Here is an 18,313-nt window from a genome sequence, read left to right as displayed (position 1 = left end):
AGGGAACTTGACTTTGAACAGTTGGGATACAGACCTTACTTAATCTGGCAATTGCTCTACTGTCTTTTTTTTTTTTTTTAAGAGTATATGAAATGAAAGCATAGAAAAAAATACCTGTGTGGTATTGCTTTAGCCTGCCAACATATGACCAATACAAGTCTTGTTAGCAGATGTACTTGCTTCTGGAAGAAATGCTGTCTCTGCCTCCTCCAGTCCTACTCAGTTTTAACACAATTATTGTTCCAAGGTGTGATCCTTTCACTTGGTTTTTCGTATTTAAAAAAAAAAAACAAAAACTTAGTTGGAAAAGTTCTATAGAAATAGCTTTTCTGGGCAGCCTGGGTGGCTCAGTGGTTTAGCGCTGCCTTCCGCCCAGGGCCTGATCCTGGAGACCCGGGATCGAGTTCCAGGTCGGGCTCCCTGCATGGAGCCTGCTTCTCCCTCTGCCTGTCTGTCTGTCTGTCTCTCTCTCTCTTTCTCTGTGTCTCTCATGAATAAATAAATAAAATATTTAAAAAAATAGCTTTTCTTATTTTTCCCTCTCTGTAGTGCTTTCCCTTCTGATGATAATGTTCAGGTCTATAAATCAAAAGGTTCTCTTTTAGTCTAGTGGTAGTTACAGGGCTGCTTTAATAATTTATAAATGTCATGATGGGAATGAGGCCTATGAAAAAACCTGGAGTTTTGCACATAATATTTAATAAAATTTGCATTAAAATAAAGGATTTATTTATTTGAGAGACAGAGCGAGAGCAGGAGCTGGGGGCAGAGGGAGAAGCAGACTCCACACTGAGCAGGGAACCTGATGTGAGGCTCTATCCCAGGACCCTGAGGTCATGACCGAGCTGAAGGCAGATGCTTAACCTACTGAGCCATCCTGGCACCTCTAAAATTTGCATTTTAAATTATAATGCTGTAGATTTAATGTGTGTATGTTTTAACATAAACTTTTGACAGCCTTAAGCTTTCTCACTCCATTCTTTAAGGAATATATTGTTTTTCTCATTTTGGACTTATTGTTTGGAGCCCTTTGTTGCAAATTAATGGGTTTCTCAATAATGACCTTTTTTACATATTGGCAGACACTTGCTTTAGAGAGGTGCCATACTTCCATTGGAAATCCCTAATGTAGACTTGATGGCATTCTCTTTGCATTCTCAGGTGGACCTGATCCAAGAGGTAAATGATTTTTTTATTAGAGAATATGTTATAAGCTGAGCAGGACTGCGGTATATTATGGGTGATATGGGGCTATTATATCATCCTTTAAAGTTTGTTGTAATAAATAAATTAAACTCCTGTATAATAATAGGGACTGTTCTTGAATGTGTATCTGTTCCTATCAAGAGGAGGATGAAAATGAAAAACTGCCTTCCATATGAGTTTATTTTACATACTGCTGTTGACACATATTCAAGGTGTTTTTTGTTCATTTGTTTTGTTTTGTAGACAGAATTAGTATTTGATCCTGAGCTAATGGTATTTAAGATTTTTTTCTAGATACCTAATAGAAGGGAACTGGTATATGGTATATTCCTAAGCTATTTTTATTTTGCAAAAGGACTCTTTAAAAACTGTGATGATACAATGGTGCTAATGTATTGGGGCCCGAAGCCAAGTACGGTATATCTGAATAACCAGAGGGATTACTGCTGACGCTTAAAGCAGGACGCTTAAAGTAGGAACTTCAGGTGACATAGTTTCCTTTTTTCCATTTGTAGTTTCTTCATTTTCAAGTTCCAGAGTGGAAAGTGACCATGTGGCTCTTGAGCCCATGATTTGACTGTTGTGCTTTTTAGCTTCTTGCTGTATGTCATATATATCTTAAATGCTCTTGGTGTTTTGGGTACCCTTTGTCAGAGGGAGATTTTAGTGCCGAGAAAAAATTAGCAGTGTAGCCTTCATTGCAGATGAATGATGGCAGAGAGATAATTATTTGTGAGAATGCATTTTTAGAAATGTAAACTCTCTTACTGGGCAGTGACCCTTCCCCTCCTTTTATGGTTATTCTTATTCTGAATGTTAAATTTAATCAGTCTTCTGGTGCCAACAAGTATAGGGAACCTAAAACAGTCAATTGTGGAATGTGCTTGCACTGTTCAGATTACCTGAGTTCAGGCTTCCCACTGTTCATATACATAGAAAATGATATTTGTATAGCATACTGTAAACTGGAAATATTTTGGGAGTGCATATATGGGACTGTGTGAAAAATTCATTATGTATTCTCTAATATAAGACAGGATATAACAATGAGGGAAGATAATAAACATTGAATTTGCCTAAAATATCCAACAAAGTATTTTCCAAATTTCTAATGGAAAATTTGAGCTTCTTCTGTGAACTATACATTTTTATTTCAGATTCTAGGCATAAAATGATTACATTCAATTTCTGATAAAGACTTTTTGATAAACATATTTTCAAATTTTTGAAGGTTGCCATTCATGAAAGAATTTATTTATAGAGGAGGTAGCAAATGATGAAGAATATTGCATCTTCTCTAGTTGTTGGAAACACCTTTCTTGTCATTAGCCAAAATTTAGTAATTTGATATTTTAAAATTATGTTTCCAGAGTATGATTTTTTAAATTTGGCACTCTTTCCTTGATCAGTGTAGTCGTAATTTTCTTGATAATGCACATGGATTTTCAATTTAGTTAAACCTTTCATATTAAGTATATGATATAATAATACAGCTTACCCTCTGCTTCTTTGGGTTACCAATTCTTTAGGATTCAAATTATGACACTGACTAAACATCACTAATGAGCCTATTAAACCTCATTTTTCTGGAATTGAACTTATGTTTTGAATTTATATACTTCATCACTGCATGTTTTCTTTCTCTTTTCGTATGGACCTTACAATATTTAACTTAGGGCCTCAGAAATGTAATTTTTAAAAATCCAACAATTCTCTTACATTAATTTGCAAGGTGAGAACTTTTCAAACTGCATACCCCACCCGCAAGTCTTCATTTGGGCAGCAGGTGTTTTTCCCTTTGAAGCAGCGTGGGGGAGTGTTCCCATCTGATGTCTTCCTAAAGTGGAGACCAACTAAGACCATAGCAGCCTAGATTTTATTAAATGCAGCATTTGGTAACATCATTAATATGGAATTTGTCTCTAGGCAGCTGTTATATATGTAGTAGGTTTCTCTGTGAATATACCAGTGTATGTTTTCATTGTAGGATTTTCAGAACATGTTCCTGGTATAGTTTTTCCACCATCCTGTCAATGCAGCTTCACTGGTCATTCACAGATTTATTTGGCTTGTCTGTGATATCTTCTTGCTACCTTGAATATTTCATCCCCATACTTTGACCATCTGATCTTATGGTGGTTGGTACTACTTGTATGGTGAGGACTCCTAGATTTACTTGCCCAGAGCTTACTGACCTCTCAACTCTGTTTAGCTGCCTACTAGGCATCTCAAATTTAATATATTCCAAACAGAATTACCAGTTTACTGTCTCCTCCCCATATCAGTAAATGACAGCTCTACTTGTCCAGTTGCTCAGGTCCAGATATGGGTCTCTTCTTTGTCTCATACTACAACCATTCTGACAACAGATTGTGATGGTTTTGCTTGAACAACCATCTACATTCTGACCTCTGCTAGCACCCACAGGACCACTGAACTGTTGCCTGAATCCATAGTTTCCTGTACCTCTACAGCAGCCAGAGGGAGTCTGTTAAAATGTAACTCAGATGTTACTTCTCTGTGCAAAACCCTAGGATGGCTTTTCTCTTATTTCAGTAAATGCCCCCAGCTTCCTCTTCATCTCTGGCTTCCTTCTTGCCTTCACTGCGTTAGCCACCATGGCCTTTTGCTATTGTTTGGATATGCCAGGCCTGCTTCTGCCTTTGGCCCTTGTCCCTACTTTTTCTCTGCTGGGAATGCTTTTCCACCAGATAACCACACAGTTTAGCTTACTCACTTACTTTCTTTAGGTCAAATGACCCCTTATGAGTGATTACCTTAAATAAATAAACAACCTTTTATCCCCTTTGCCCAGCTTTGCTTTTCTCCATAGCACTTCTCACGGGTTAATATACTATGTATTTTCTTGTTTGTCATCTGTTCCCTCTTTCTAAACTCTTAGCTCTCTCTGAGGTTAGAGATTTTGTGTATTCTGGTCACACATGTCTATTTGCTTAATTCGTGGAAGAAGTAACCGAGACTCTGCTCTGGACTTTGTGTTTATTTGATGATCAGTGTTACAGCTACCACATCTAAGTATTGAGGTCCAGGCCCTGGGACTCCAGTATTCCCTGCTCACTCACTAGTTGCCTGCATCTGCAGTGGAGTGGTTTCGGTGGCTCTTCTGCTTTTCTCTGACTGACCTCAGGCTAACAAAGATGGCAGGGTAATACATTTCGTCAACCTAGAAAGAATCACAGCCAGTTAGAATAGCTTACATGTAGAAGATGGCCAGTTGAGTTTGGGCCTAGACTAATGCTTTTAGTGAGGGCTATTTTCCTTTCCATCCAAGACTTGGATTCTAAGTATCTGTAGAAGGACTGACTGCTCCAGTGAGTTTTAGGATTCTGTTTTTCCCTTGATATAATTTGTGTCCTTGGATTAGAAGTGCATTATGAATGCATTTGGTTTTTCATATGTGTGAAGTGTAATTGTATTAACTATAAAACTCACCCTGTCATTCATTACCTTTCATCAAATGCTGAGAGCTTTTCTGCCAGGTTGCGAATTACTCTGAATCTTGGAGCTCTGCAGACTTAAAGCAACCCTGTCCAACTTTACCTACTTGTGAATATGTTGGGCCGAGGTGGTAAACCCACCACGTATTCCTATGTATTAAAGATTATTGTGTGGGATGCCTGGGTGGCTCAGTGGTTGGGCGTCTGCCCTCAGTTCAGGGTGTGATCCTGGAGTCCTGGGATTGAGTCCCACATCAGGCTCCCTGCATGGAACCTGCTTCTCCCTCTGCCTGTATCTCTGCCTCTCTCTCTGTGTCTCTCGTGAATGAATAAATAAAGTCTTAAAAAAAAAAGAGATTATTGTGGTCCAAAGAAGGCTCTCTTTCTTTCTGGCATTACGTGAAATAAAACTTGTTCTATATGTTTAATTAACTATGCTTTTACAGCTTTAAGAGGTGGTTTTACTCAATCATGGAGGTAAAAGCTCATCTTTATTTTAGTCAGATGCATTTTTTTTTCTTAGCTGTAGTAAAGCTTGAACTTTTTCTTATTAGTTCGCAACATTGCTGTTTGTGTTTTAATAGCTTTATTGAAATATAATTTGCATATAATGTACCCATTTAAATTCTGTTTAATGGCTTTTAATATATTCACAGGTAAGTGTAACCACCACCATGGTCAATTCTAGAATATTTTTATCACTCCTAAAAGAAACCCCAAAACCATAGAAGTCCCACGACCCTGCATCTCCTCTCCCAAGCCTCCCAATCACTAATTTGCTTTTTCTACTCTGTGGATTTGCCTTTACTGGGCATTTCATATAATGGGATCATATGATATGTGGTCTTTGTGGCTGGCTTTTTTTCATGTATCATAATGTTTTCCAGTTTTTATCCATGTTGTAACATATATCAATATTTTACTTCTTTTTATTGCTGAATAATGTTCTGTTGTGTGGATGTGCGGTATTTTAGTTATCCATCTGCTTAGTTTTCTATTTATAGCCATGCTTTGGGAAAGTAAGTTTAGGAATTCTATCCCCTTTCATATCAGGGGCTTGGATTCATAGGCATTTCGTTTTCCTTGTACTTGACATTAGGGACATCAGGTTTTCTCTTTAAGTGTATGATAACAGAATCATCCTCTTGGCCCTATGATCAGGCAAGTCACTGATGAGTAATATTACTGTTAACCTTCAGGGCTCGCCAGGAAACATCAAGATTTTCAGGATATGTTACTTCTGTTTTCCTAATTCAGCTTCAGACACCTGTGTAATTACAAAATTACACCTTTGTGATTTTGGTCTATTTGCTCAGGTTCTCTGTGCTTGTTTTTGCATTGCGAAAATGTACATAGCAATAGTACCTACTGAATAGAGTTAGGTTGATCATATGACCTAGTTTACATATCGTTTTTCTTGAATACTTATTAATCTAGTGAAAATTAAATGGATTAATGTGTAAAATGCTTAGTGTATGTTAAGTGCTCAGTGAATGTTAGCTTCTTTATTATTTTAGGGGCTTCCCTGAGCTATCCCTCCACCCCCCACCCAAGTTTATTTCCTACTGGTTTTTCCCTGTAGTTCCCATCAAGGCTGGCATTTTAACTCAGCAGTCTTCTTACTGAACTTCTTTGCATCTGGAATGTTTTCTCTTTTGCTCCTCCTTCCCCTTTTCATGATGTATGATCCAGATCAAACACTACCTCACTTGTTTGCTTGTGAAATATTTTCTTTTTTTTTTAATTTATTTTTTATTGGTGTTCAATTTACTAACATACAGAATAACCCCCAGTGCCCGTCACCCATTCACTCCCACCCCCCGCCCTCCTCCCCTTCTACCACCCCTAGTTCGTTTCCCAGAGTTAGCAGTCTTTACGTTCTGTCTCCCTTTCTGAATATTTTCTTTCCCAAATAAAAGTCTTATCCTAGTGCTCTCCTGACTTATCTAGCTCATGTGTGAAAGAGAGGGCAGAAAGAAGTAATTTATTGCTTGTCCTTATGTACCAGGCGGAGTTAGAATCTGAGAATACAACAGAGGGCAAAAGCAGTCAGGGGTCAGCTTCTCATGGAGCTTCTAGCTTATAGACAGCTGTTAATCAAATCACACAAATAAATGTGAAATTACAGTTGTGGAAAGTGTTGCAAAGGTCATTTTGGACCAGAAAGGACATTTCAAGGAGGTTGCTGTTGAGCTGTGACCTGAAGGAAGAGTAGGAGATGCCAAGAAAGGAGAGGAGCGTCACAGACCAAAGGAAGAATATTAGCAGGGTACTAATTTCGGGTAGGAAGAAGTGTGGTGTATTCAGGAAACCAAGGGAAGGAATCCCAGTAGGGTGTGAGATGAGTCAGATAAAGAGGTGAAAGGGCTTGGAGCGCCTGTCTGGCTCATGCAACACTTGGTCTTGGAATTTTGAGGTCAAGCCTCATACTGGGGTTAGATATAATTTAAGAAAAAAAGAAAAAAAACCAAAATGGCCTTGTAGATTATGTTATTATGATTTGGGTTTTTAGCTAATAGAAGTGGGAAGTCCTTGAATGACCATTTTTAGGGTGTGGATTGACATGATCACATCAGCCTTTTGAAAGGTGCACCCTGGCTCAAGTGTAGAAGGAGAATTATAAGGGTTCATTGGAGTGGATTTGAAGAGAAGTCAGTTGAAGTGGTCCAGAAAAGCCATCCTAGGAGCTTTAACTGAGGTTGTAGTGTTGGAGGTGGCCCAAAGTAGAGGAGCTTTAGAGAAATGTAGGGTAACAGAGACAGGATTTGTTGATGCTGGGATGAAAGGTAGGCACTAATGATGCTGCTTAGAGGTCTAGCTTGCATAACAAGGATGGACAGGTGCCACCATAACAAGGTGGCACCATTCACCGAGAGAGACCATTTAGGAGAGGGGCTCATTTGGGGCCAGAGTGTACCTTTAGTTTGGATACATTGAGGGTACCTTTGAGACCTCTAGGAGGAGACTGCAGGTGCAGTTTTCACTCTGCCGAGGTTTAGTAGACATGTACCTTTGTGGATCACCTGTGTGTGTGTGTTACCTGTGGCCTGATGGACATGTGTGGGATTGATGAGGATGGAAGCTGAGGATGAGGAAGGGACCCCACACAGTGTCCTGTAGAACTCCTGCTCTAACTGTCTGGGTACTGGGGGTAGAGGATCAGGTAGATAGGCCCAAGAGAGGACTGTGCTAGATAACCCAAAGGCAAGCAGCCTTTCCAGGAGGGTGTGTGGTCAGCTCTGGGAAACTGAATGGCAAATGATAATGAGGTCGACACCCTGCAGGGGATTTGACACAGAAAGGAAATTGCTTTAGTGGGAGTTGTTTCAGTGAACATGATATGATAGACTTGGTCCTTGTCGGTGGAGAATTGACAGAGGTTAACAATGATAACGGTAGCCTTTTTATAGGCAAGATGGGGAATGGTGGGAGCCTTCCTAGAGTTGGGTCACAGAAATACCTGAGGCCCTGAAGGTGATCAGAGGTTAGGCAGACCAAGGGGAGGGGATGAGTGTCCTAAACACATGGGTTCCTGAAATGGAAGGACGTGTTTTGGAATGGCTGGAGTGCACAGGAGAGGTGGAGATGGGGCTGGAGAAGCAAAGGGGCAGTCAGGATTTGAAGGTCTCTGCAGTCTTTGGGAAGGAATGGTGGACAGTAAATTGTACTTTATTTTTTATTTATTTATTTATTTTATTTATTTATGATAGGCACACAGTGAGAGAGAGAGAGGCAGAGACACAGGCAGAGGGAGAAGCAGGCTCCATGCACCAGGAGTCTGACATGGGATTCGATCCCGGATCTCCAGGATCGCGCCCTGGGCCAAAGGCAGGTGCTAAACCGCTGCTCCACCCAGGGATCCCTAAATTGTACTTTAAAGGCTGAGTTGTGAGGGGTGTGAATTACATCTCTATAAAGCCGTTTAAAAAAAGTGATGCAGTGTCAGACATGCTGGCTGGCTGCATTGCAGGATGAATCAGAAGGAAGGCAAGAACAAAATTTTAGTCACAGAGACCAGTTAGAAGGCAGTTGTATTAATCTGTGTTAAAGATGATGATGGCTTGTTACTAAGTTAGTGGGAGCAATGGATAAATTATAGAGATATTCAGGATGTGATTGGTAGACCCTAAGGGCTGAGTAAAAATGCCTGGTGTGTGGTTGGGCATTTGACAAACATTAATATTTCTTGATCTGATTGAATGAGGAAGAATTAATTTTACTTCACTAGCTGCGTTTGGTGAGTCAAATGTCCTACAGGATCTGGCTTGAGTAACTGAGATGATTAGAATTCAGGGAGGGAGAACTCAGGAGGAAGTGGCAATTTTTCATGGACAAGTGAGTTTTACATGATTCCAGAGAGGATCTTTTTGAATTTTTGTCATTTGTAGTCAGTTTTACATGATTTAGTTCTAAATTGTACAATAGAATATCCACCCCCACCCCTCTCCCCGCACCTGTGCGCACGTGCACCACAAGAGATACTAAGTTCTTGAGGGTAGAGATGATGTTTGGTGTAATATACTATGGGGTATTTTCTACTAGTGAGTTTACATCTGTAAACCACTTCACAATCTGTAAGTGCATATGCGTATGGTATGGTTAATTAACTTAATTCTTGTAGCAGCTCTGTGAAGTAGTTAGTGATTGCCCCTATTCTACAGCAGAGAAACTGATTCAGAAACAGAGGTAGAGTGATTTGTCCAAGGCAATTCAGCACATGGCAGTGCCAAGAACTTGGGGCTTGGCTTCTCAGCTCAGTTCTGTCATGGGCCTCACCTCCTGGGACGGCTTCAGTAGTATCAGGAAATGGTTTTCTTAGAGTAAGAGTAAGATTTGGGCCCTGAGCAGGACAGAAATTTTAGCAGTTTATATCTGAATCGGTTTTGATAAGTAGTGTTGAGGGGTTTGTGGGCATTTGTTGGCTTCACTTTGAAGAGGCAGACAATGTGCAGAGGGTGAAGGAGCCTGAAGTTATAAAGAGAAGTTCTGGATCATTGACTTTTGATGGCCTTTGACTCTGATTAGATGAGAACATGACTAGGCTAGTTGACGAGATTTTACCAGTTAAGATAAAAATGAAGTGCAATCTGATAAATGTGGAAACTAGTGAGAGGAATATGTGGTTTTTTGTTTTGTTTTGTTTTATGAGTCCTAGAGGTGTTGCTTTTGGAAATGTATGTAAGTAAGTTGTAGGTCTGTTTTGAATATCCTTTCCACTCAAGCATGAGTAATAAAGGTTTTTGTGGGTTTAAAAAATTTTATCAGAAAAACTATGTACATTCACTTCCTTGGTGATCTCAATCTCATGTCTTTAAAAATTAAATTAAAAAGTAAATTTTTATCTCTAGCCTGGACCTCTGCCTCCTGAAAATCTTTATTTGGTTTTTATAGGATTCTCAAACTTAGCATGTTAGTATCTGAGCTCCTAATCTTTCTTCCAAAATTCACACAATGCCCATTTCATCATCTAGTGGCTTGTGCCAGAACACTTGGAGTTGCTCCTGACTTCTTTCTCTCACACCTCACGTCCCAGTTTGTCAGCACATTCTCTTTGATGCTTACCTTAAAAATACATAGAAAATAAGACGACGACTCGACTCTTCTCTGCTTCTGCCTTACTGATCCGCCCTAGCTACCTTCCCTTCTTACCTGGGATGTTGCAGTAAGCCTCCTCCCTCACTGGTCTTCATGCTGCAACCCCTGCATCTCTTTAAGTCTTTTCTCAATGGCCAGAGTGATCTTAAACAGAAGTCAGACCATGTCTTTCTCTGTTACTCAGATCCCTGCAGTGGCTGAAGTGTCATTCAAGTCACTTCGTGGCCCTTGAGTAAAGATGCCGGAGACCTGACACTAGCCTGTAAGGTAGGATCTAGCCCCCCTTCACCTCTAGGAATTCATCTCCCACCATTTCACTCTTCCTTATGCCACTGTAGCTCCTTTGGCATCCTGTGTCTTGAGTGTGCTGAACTCACTTATGCCTCTGGACATTTGCACTTGCTCTCTCTCTGCTGGGATGATCTCCCTTCATGTGCCCTCATGGCTTTTTCTCTGACACTCTTGCTTTGGGACAAAGCCTGAGGTCTTCCTTCACCATCATTCCCCCCCACCCCCCTTCACCATCATTTAAAATCTCAATCCTCTCATGCTCTGTGTCCCCCCATTGGATTCCCCATTTAAGATCTCTTCATGTACTATATTCATATCATTCTTTTGGTTATGGTCTTTTTCCACTGCCTGGGACATTAGCTCCACGAGGGCAGGGAAGTTTGTGTGTGTTTCTCTGCTGCTTTCCTCACACCTACAGCAGTAACTAGTACATAATAGGCATTTAATAGACATTTGTTCAGTGAATAGGAATGTGTTCTAGATTAGATTTTCTTTTGTTATTAAAGTATCTTATAGGGGTACCTAGGTGGTTCAGTCTGTTAAGCGTCCAACTCTTGATTTTGGCTCAGGTTGTGATCCACTGGCCCATAGGATTGGGCTCTGTATGGGGCTCTGAGCTTAGTGTGGAGTCTTCTTGGGATTCTCTCTCCCTGTCCCTCTGTCCTACTCTGCCTCCACTTGTGTGCACACATGCACGTGTGCGCGCTTGCTCGCTCGTTCTCAATAAATAAATAAATAAAAATTTAAAATCATAAAGTACCTTATACTGTTTTTTGTTTAACTGGGTTGAGCAGTGGATCGACAGAAATACTTTCAATATTTTTGTCTTTATTACTGGACAAATATTTTTTTTTTGGAGGGGGAAGGGCAAAGTGACTGTGTTTCCTAAATCTGTGTGTGTGCAAGTTATCAGCCTGGATGCGTGCAGGAAAAGTTAGCACTTATGGAGAACTGGTGATCCTGGGGGCACAGATTATGATCTGAGCAGTAGGTTGTAAGCAGATTGGATGGGATTTACCTTTGGCAGAATCATTGGCTGTATGACTTCATGCACATGATTTCTCCTCAGTTTCCCTTTTGTAGTCTATAAAGTGGGGTTGGTGACTTCTGTCTGGTTTACTTCACTGAGCTCTTGAGAGAAAGAATTGAATGAGATCATGGCAGGAACCTGCTCTGTAAACCCCTTGTTGTTAACAAAAATGTTGTTGTATCGTTAGATCATTTCTAGCAAATCGAAGTGACAACTACCTTTCTCAGTGCCATCTGGTTTCTCTTTGGGTCCCTTTTCTCAAATGTCACATTATTGTATGTTGGTCATTGTATAATGTGGTTTAGAAAAATTCTGATTAGTATGGTAAATGTAGAGGAAAAAAATACATCCTTGTTGCACTATATTTTAGAGCCAAATGTAAATGGTAATTGGTTGACTTTTGCTTTGGATTATCACAGTTCTTAGTTACCTGAAAGTTGGATACACACACGGGATTTTATTTTGTAGATACCTTTTCTGCTGTTTCTTGAATTTTTCTTTCCTGCTTACTCTTCGCAGAAATAACTCAAATTTCTTTGCAAATAGAAGCTGGTATATGATTTTACAGGGAGTAGTGTTGAATGTACAATTTGGACTTAACATTTCCTTTTGAGTGCTGAAATAATCTTATGTAATTTTCTGGTCATCTTGTTAACCCTGGAGAGTGATATTTTTCTTAAATTCATCAGTTGTTTGCCCTGAGCTCTGAGAGGTTTTCAGTCTAAACTTCTTGTTCTTAATAGATTCCCCCTAGATGTTGGTGTGTTTTGGGTGTCAAAGAGGAATGTTTTTTTTTTTTTTTTTTTTTTTTTTTTTAAAAAGGAATGTTTTAACAACGGTGTTAGGTGATAGTTTTCTTTCTTGCATGATTGGCTTGTTCATGCTTAAACTTAAGCTCAGTGGAGAAAGTGATCTCTCTCTCTCTCTCTCTCTCTCTGTCTCTTTTTTTTGTGATATGTCTCTTTGTGTATTTTCAATCGCTAACACTAGTGGCCTACAGGGACTTGGAGGTATATTACTGTCTGTTTAGCAGATGATTCATCTAGGCAGAACTTTTGCAGGCACTAGGATAATTTCTCATTTTCTTGAAATATGTTTAGAAAATTGAAATCCTATCTAGAAGCATATTTCCTATGTAGAAGGAATTAATCTAGATCTGTGCTACATGCTTTCCCCCTTCTGACTTTGCTTTATATTGTCAGCATTACTGACATCCTTCATAGGTCTGTCTCCCATAGTGGTTGTGAATATTTTGTATTTTCTTGAATGCCTAAGGATATTTGAGGTACTTATAGAGAGGTCTTTTCTGGGTGTCTGATTTGACCTAAGAGCTTTAGAGAGAGTGTATGATAGTTTTTATAGTTTTGGCATGACTAGAAGAGAATTTTCTCTGTGTTTAAGGTATGTAATTGCAAACTGATTTGTTTGTTGTCTAAGTAAAGAGGACCAGTCTTTTGTTTGTTTGCATATGTCATTTTCTCTTTGACCCTGGTAACATAAGAAACAGATGGTTTTCATATTGATCACTGATCAGTATGCTTTTTGGGGGCTTTTTTTGGGGCATTAGAGCATTGAGGACAAGGATGCTGAAGTTTTTCTCTCATTGTATCTTCAGTTCCAAACACCTTGCACATAGGTAGTGTTTAGTACAGGTAGTTGAACAAATGAAAGAAGATGTTGGGGAAGATGATACAGGACTGCAAAAAAGAAATAACTGGCAATTATGACTATTCCAGAACTGACTTGTAAAGAAAACAGTCCATGTCTGTCTTTCGTCATATTCCCCTTGCCCTGTAACATTTTCGTAAGAATTGTGTTGGGTTGGAATTCAGGATTTTCTCTTCTCTTGTAAAAGTTTTAAAAGCTTCAGTCTTTCCTTGTTGGGCTTAGTTCTAGAGAGGAGTTTACTAGGGAAGTTATTAATAGTGGAAATTTGGGAGAATGTAAAAACCACCTAATATTCCCTAAATATGGAAGGTTGTTTTTGGAAACTGTTACGTTTTGTCAAGGCAGAAATAATTTGGAGATAGTATTTTTCTTGGAAGATAACTAGATTAGTAGACTTAGAAGATGGGATAAATTGTAATTGAAGGCAAAAGAATCTTGCTTTGAGGCCATCACTTTTAGAGTCAAAGCTTGTGTTTATTCCTGAGAGGAACTCTAGAAATTTGGAGACGTGGCTGGAGTCTTCAGAAGATATTACCTTGTGAGAGAGATCTTGAGACATTTTCCCAGGCTATCCAATTTTTCCCCCCCCAGGTGGAAATAGTTTAAGTATATAGATTCTTACTCCTTTAAATTAATATTGTGGGTTATGAAGCTCCTTTTGTATAATTGTGCCCATTATATGTTGTATATTAGGGTACACTTTCTCCTTCAAAAGAAGAAAACAATTGATGTTATGGTTTACTATTATGCATTGAGATGTTTTCATTATTGGTATGGTAGTAAATCCCAAACCATGTACTAGCTGAGGCTAAAAACTATATTCTTAAGCTCTGTGTCACTTGTCCTAACTTTTTTCCTCTGGTTCAGCAGAAGTTTGGGGGCTAAAACATGAGTAAGTAAGAGATTTCATTTAACAAAACATTATTTTAGGAAGGCAAATGAGAAAATGTCAAAGTAAAATAAGTTTGTCTCTCTTTTCTTGCTTAGCGTTTTTGAAACGTTGGGGTAGTTGGAGTGGTTGGATTTTCCCTGGAATTGAGTGAGAAATTCAGAAGACTGAAGCCCAGGCTTACTGTCTACCTTTCACGGAGGCCTAGCCGTGAGAGGACAGAAGAAGGCACGTGGCGAATCATGACAGCTGACAAAGACAAAGACAAAGACAAAGAGAAGGACCGGGACCGAGATCGGGACCGAGAGAGAGATAAACGAGATAAAGCAAGAGAGGGTGAGAATTCAAGACCACGCAGGAGCTGCACCTTGGAAGGAGGAGCCAAAAATTATGCTGAGAGTGACCACAGTGAAGATGAGGATAATGACAACAATAGTGCCACCACAGAGGAGTCCACGAAGAAGAACAAAAAGAAACCACCGAAAAAAAAATCTCGTTATGAAAGGACAGACACTGGGGAGATAACCTCTTACATAACTGAGGATGATGTTGTCTACAGACCAGGAGGTAAGGAGCGCAGTGTTTGTGGTAGAGAAGTGGCATCAGCACTGATATGCCTTTCTCCACGTTAGGGAAGGAGGGGGCCCAGAAAAGGAGATAGTAGTTTTGGGTAGAAAAAAAATCAAGGTAGGAAACACACTGACCCACTTTGGGGCAATTGGATTCGTTGGCTTCTTGCTTGTATCTGCCTCAACTTTGTCTTCTATTCTAGTTTGTGCATTTGTCAGTTCTTTCCTTATGTCCTGTGCTATTTCTCCTCTCCCTTCACCATCTTCACCATCTACTCTTTCATCTTTTGATTTCCTCCTTGCTCTTTATCTTCAACACAATTAGGCAGTGGTGACACTGCGGAATAGAATACATGATGGGTCAAGTAAACCTCAGTTAAGATTCTTATAAGCAGGATGTTTCACATTAGTTTTAGGAGTGGCCAGAAGCTAAAGAAGTATTTTTAAAGGCCTTTAGACCAAACTTTATTTCTCCTGATCACCTCCTTTTCCAAGAAATTGAGCTTCAGAATCTCTAACCAGTGGTAATAGATGAAGACAACTAACTTGCTTTGTTTTCCAGAAAATGTACTGTAGCTTGTGTACTCAATGTGTCAACACATTTATACGTTGTGCCAACGTTTATAGCATTGTTCAGAGAGACAGACCCAGCCTTCAGGTGAGATATAGGGAGACGGGTGATTGAGAACCTACTAAGCACCTGCAAAACTTTCTCCTTTAAAAAAGAAAAAGATTTATATATTTATTTGAGGCATAGGAGAGAGCGGGAGAGAAAGTGCATACATGAGCATGAATCAGGGGAGGAGCAGAGAGAGAGACTCCCAAGCCTACTCTCTGCTGAGCCCACCTCGGGGCAGGATCCCAGGGCCCATAAGATTATGACACCAGCTGAAATCACAAGTCAGAGGCTCAACCAACTGAGCCACCCAGGTGCCCCACAAAACTTTGCTTTTCTCATGTCATGTGTTGTGTATGTTGTGTATGTTAAGGTTACAGAGGCAGTAAAACTAGCTAAAATCATTTTCTTTGAATGACTTACTATGCTGAGAAGTGACATGAATTTCATGAGATGTAATTAAGAGATTAAGAGCCTCCCAGTTTGCTGTTCTTCCAGGAAAGGGAGGTTAAAGAAATTATGTTATGTGACTAACCTGGTATAATTGTTTTACTGAGGAATACTGTAACTTTTCTGAACTTTGTGTAAAGTATCAGATTTTTCCCCCCTGTTTCGGGATTTGTTTTGAATTTCAAAAGATAGTCAATATTAGAACTTATACAGATAACTTGTAGTCACAGCTACAATTTATTGATTAATGATTAACTGAGAAGATATTTATGTGACAAAAGTATCAGCATTCGGTTTTAGGGAAACTAGAGTTCTGCGGTGGAGATCTAGTAATATGTGGGTTACGATATTGTTGGTGTCTGTGATCGAAAAGACTTAGATATTGGACAGTAAGAATTTCTGAGTCACTGAAGAATATCTCATTACAGTTACCAAATGTTATATGCTATAGACCTATTCAATTCTGAATTGTGAGAATGTGTTAACTCCTTTAGATATATAGTATCATAACTTAAAAATAAAGAAAAATCTCATTTGTTATCCTTTTCTCATAATATGTAACAATTCAATGTGGTAATGTGATTGTCTGGATTATTGTCAAAAGGCTTACTGCCTTTGTGCAGTACTGAATGCTTACCTTTCTCAAGGGAATGTTACTCCTGTGTCAGTGATGATACTTTCCTCAAATATTTGTAGTCAAACATAGTGTGGGAAGTGCTGCACATACTGTCGGTGTCATAAGAGATTCATAGTTAATGACCCTGAGAAGTTCTGCACTTCAGGCAACTTCTGTAACATTACAAAAAGATACTAAATCTGCTGTTTTTTCCCACTTATGGGATTGTTGTGCCCTGTTTCTTCTGATTAACTCCCCAAGAGAAACCAGTTTTGAAGAAACGGGTTTGGGAGTTGTTGCACATTCATCTTGTACCTCCTACTGGATAGTAGAAATCCTTCCTGCTTGAAGTGTAGAAGAGTATGTGAAGGGATGTCATTCCGGGCTTACTTTCAAACAGTGAGTTCTTAAAGTCTTTTGGAGTTGAGCTGAGTAATTTATGAAGGCAGACATTGTTTGGTAAGTCTGAGGACCTTTGTGAAATATGAAAAAGATATGTTCTCTCCTGAAACTTAAATATATTATAAAGAATCTATGAAAACCAAAAGTGCTATGAACGTTTTCTGTGACACTTAGAGCATAACTACTTTGTATGAGGTGTCCCCTTTACTCGGATGGGTAAGTGTTGTGGCCTAGGGTTTGCACATTGCCAGGTTAAGTGGATGTATGGCTCTTTGATAAGGAGACTGACCTTGACCTCTCAGTGTCCTTCAGATTATTTGTTCTCAGAAGAATGAGATTTTATTGAGAAAATGGATATTATTTAGAATTTGTCAGTAGCTAAAGTTAATCTCATGCATGGTCATAAATAGCTCTGTTTTACCCTGGTTCTTCATATCTGGAGTTATTTTTATTTTATCTTCAGGAGCTCAGCCTAAGGAACTTGAAGTTACTTATTGCCCCTGTTACCTCCTGCCTTAGGCCATTTGCAGTTGGCTTGGCCTCAGGCTAGTGAACACCTCCCCTGTGTACACACACACACACACACACACACACACTGACTTAATTCCTGTCCTTTTTTCAGTGCCCCCATTTCAGTGTTACTGCCTTTTCTCTCCAAAGTTATACAGGTTTCCTTAATAAACACCATCATAGCATTATGTTTCTTTTCTTCTAGAACTTCTAACTAATAATTTTTCATTTATTTCTGTTATTTAGGATTAATACCTGTCTCCTCCACAAAGGCAGAAAGTCTGCTTTTTGTTTATCATTGAATTTCTGGCACCTGTGACAGTACAGTACACATAGTGTGTATTTTTAAATATTTGTTGAATAAATTTCTGAAAACTTTTCAGACATTTATTGATTGATTAATGATGTTAAAGTTAGAATAATGCTTATGGAAGTCTATGTTGAATCATTTATTTGCCAATGAATGATTTAAAAGACTTGTTATAAAAATCAAAACAAAAAACCTTGTGGGGCTCTATAATATATTGTCCCTATGTGTAATCTAACGTCTTTGTTGTCTGTCAACTGTTACTCTACTTTTGAGATGACTGTCATGGTAACAAATTGATGTATTACACAGCTGTGTTGTAGCCAGCTTTCCCTTATGGGCTTCTTTAGCATAGGATATTGATTTCTAAAGTTTCTGTGGGTGGCATATTAATGTCTTCCCCCCCCTTTTCCCCCTTTCCCCCCAGCTTTACTGAGGTATAACTGACATCTAATGTTGTTGAAGACGTACAATGTAGTGATTTTAAATATGTGCGTATTGCAAAATGATTACCACAGTAAGGCTAGTTAACACACCCATCACCACACATCAGTACTATTGCGCGAGTGTGTGTATGTGTGTGTGATGAGAACTTTTAAACTCTACTCCCTTAACAACTTTCAAACATACAGTACAGTATGGTTAACTGCAGTCACCATGCTGCACATAATATCCCCAGAACTTTTTCATCTTATAACTGGAAGTG

General features: G+C 39.2%; 1 protein-coding gene across 6 annotated transcripts in view; it reads left to right on the top strand.

The window, feature by feature from the left end:
- RERE (arginine-glutamic acid dipeptide repeats) overlaps nt 1-18,313 on the top strand; it is a 409,781-nt gene that overhangs the window by 139,669 nt on the left and 251,799 nt on the right. For all 6 annotated transcript variants that reach the window (XM_038537878.1, XM_038537881.1, XM_038537876.1 and 3 more), the window contains one exon: nt 14,236-14,704. In XM_038537878.1, coding sequence (XP_038393806.1) covers nt 14,380-14,704 — 325 coding nt within the window. In that variant the 5' untranslated portion in view covers nt 14,236-14,379. The remainder of the gene's footprint in view (nt 1-14,235; nt 14,705-18,313) is intronic.

The sequence above is a fragment of the Canis lupus genome, chromosome 5 (genome assembly GCF_011100685.1).
Source record: "Canis lupus familiaris isolate Mischka breed German Shepherd chromosome 5, alternate assembly UU_Cfam_GSD_1.0, whole genome shotgun sequence".
In the NCBI taxonomy this organism is placed as follows: domain Eukaryota; kingdom Metazoa; phylum Chordata; class Mammalia; order Carnivora; family Canidae; genus Canis; species Canis lupus.
Note: the sequence above shows the minus strand (reverse complement) of the source record. Positions and strands in the feature narration are given on the sequence as shown.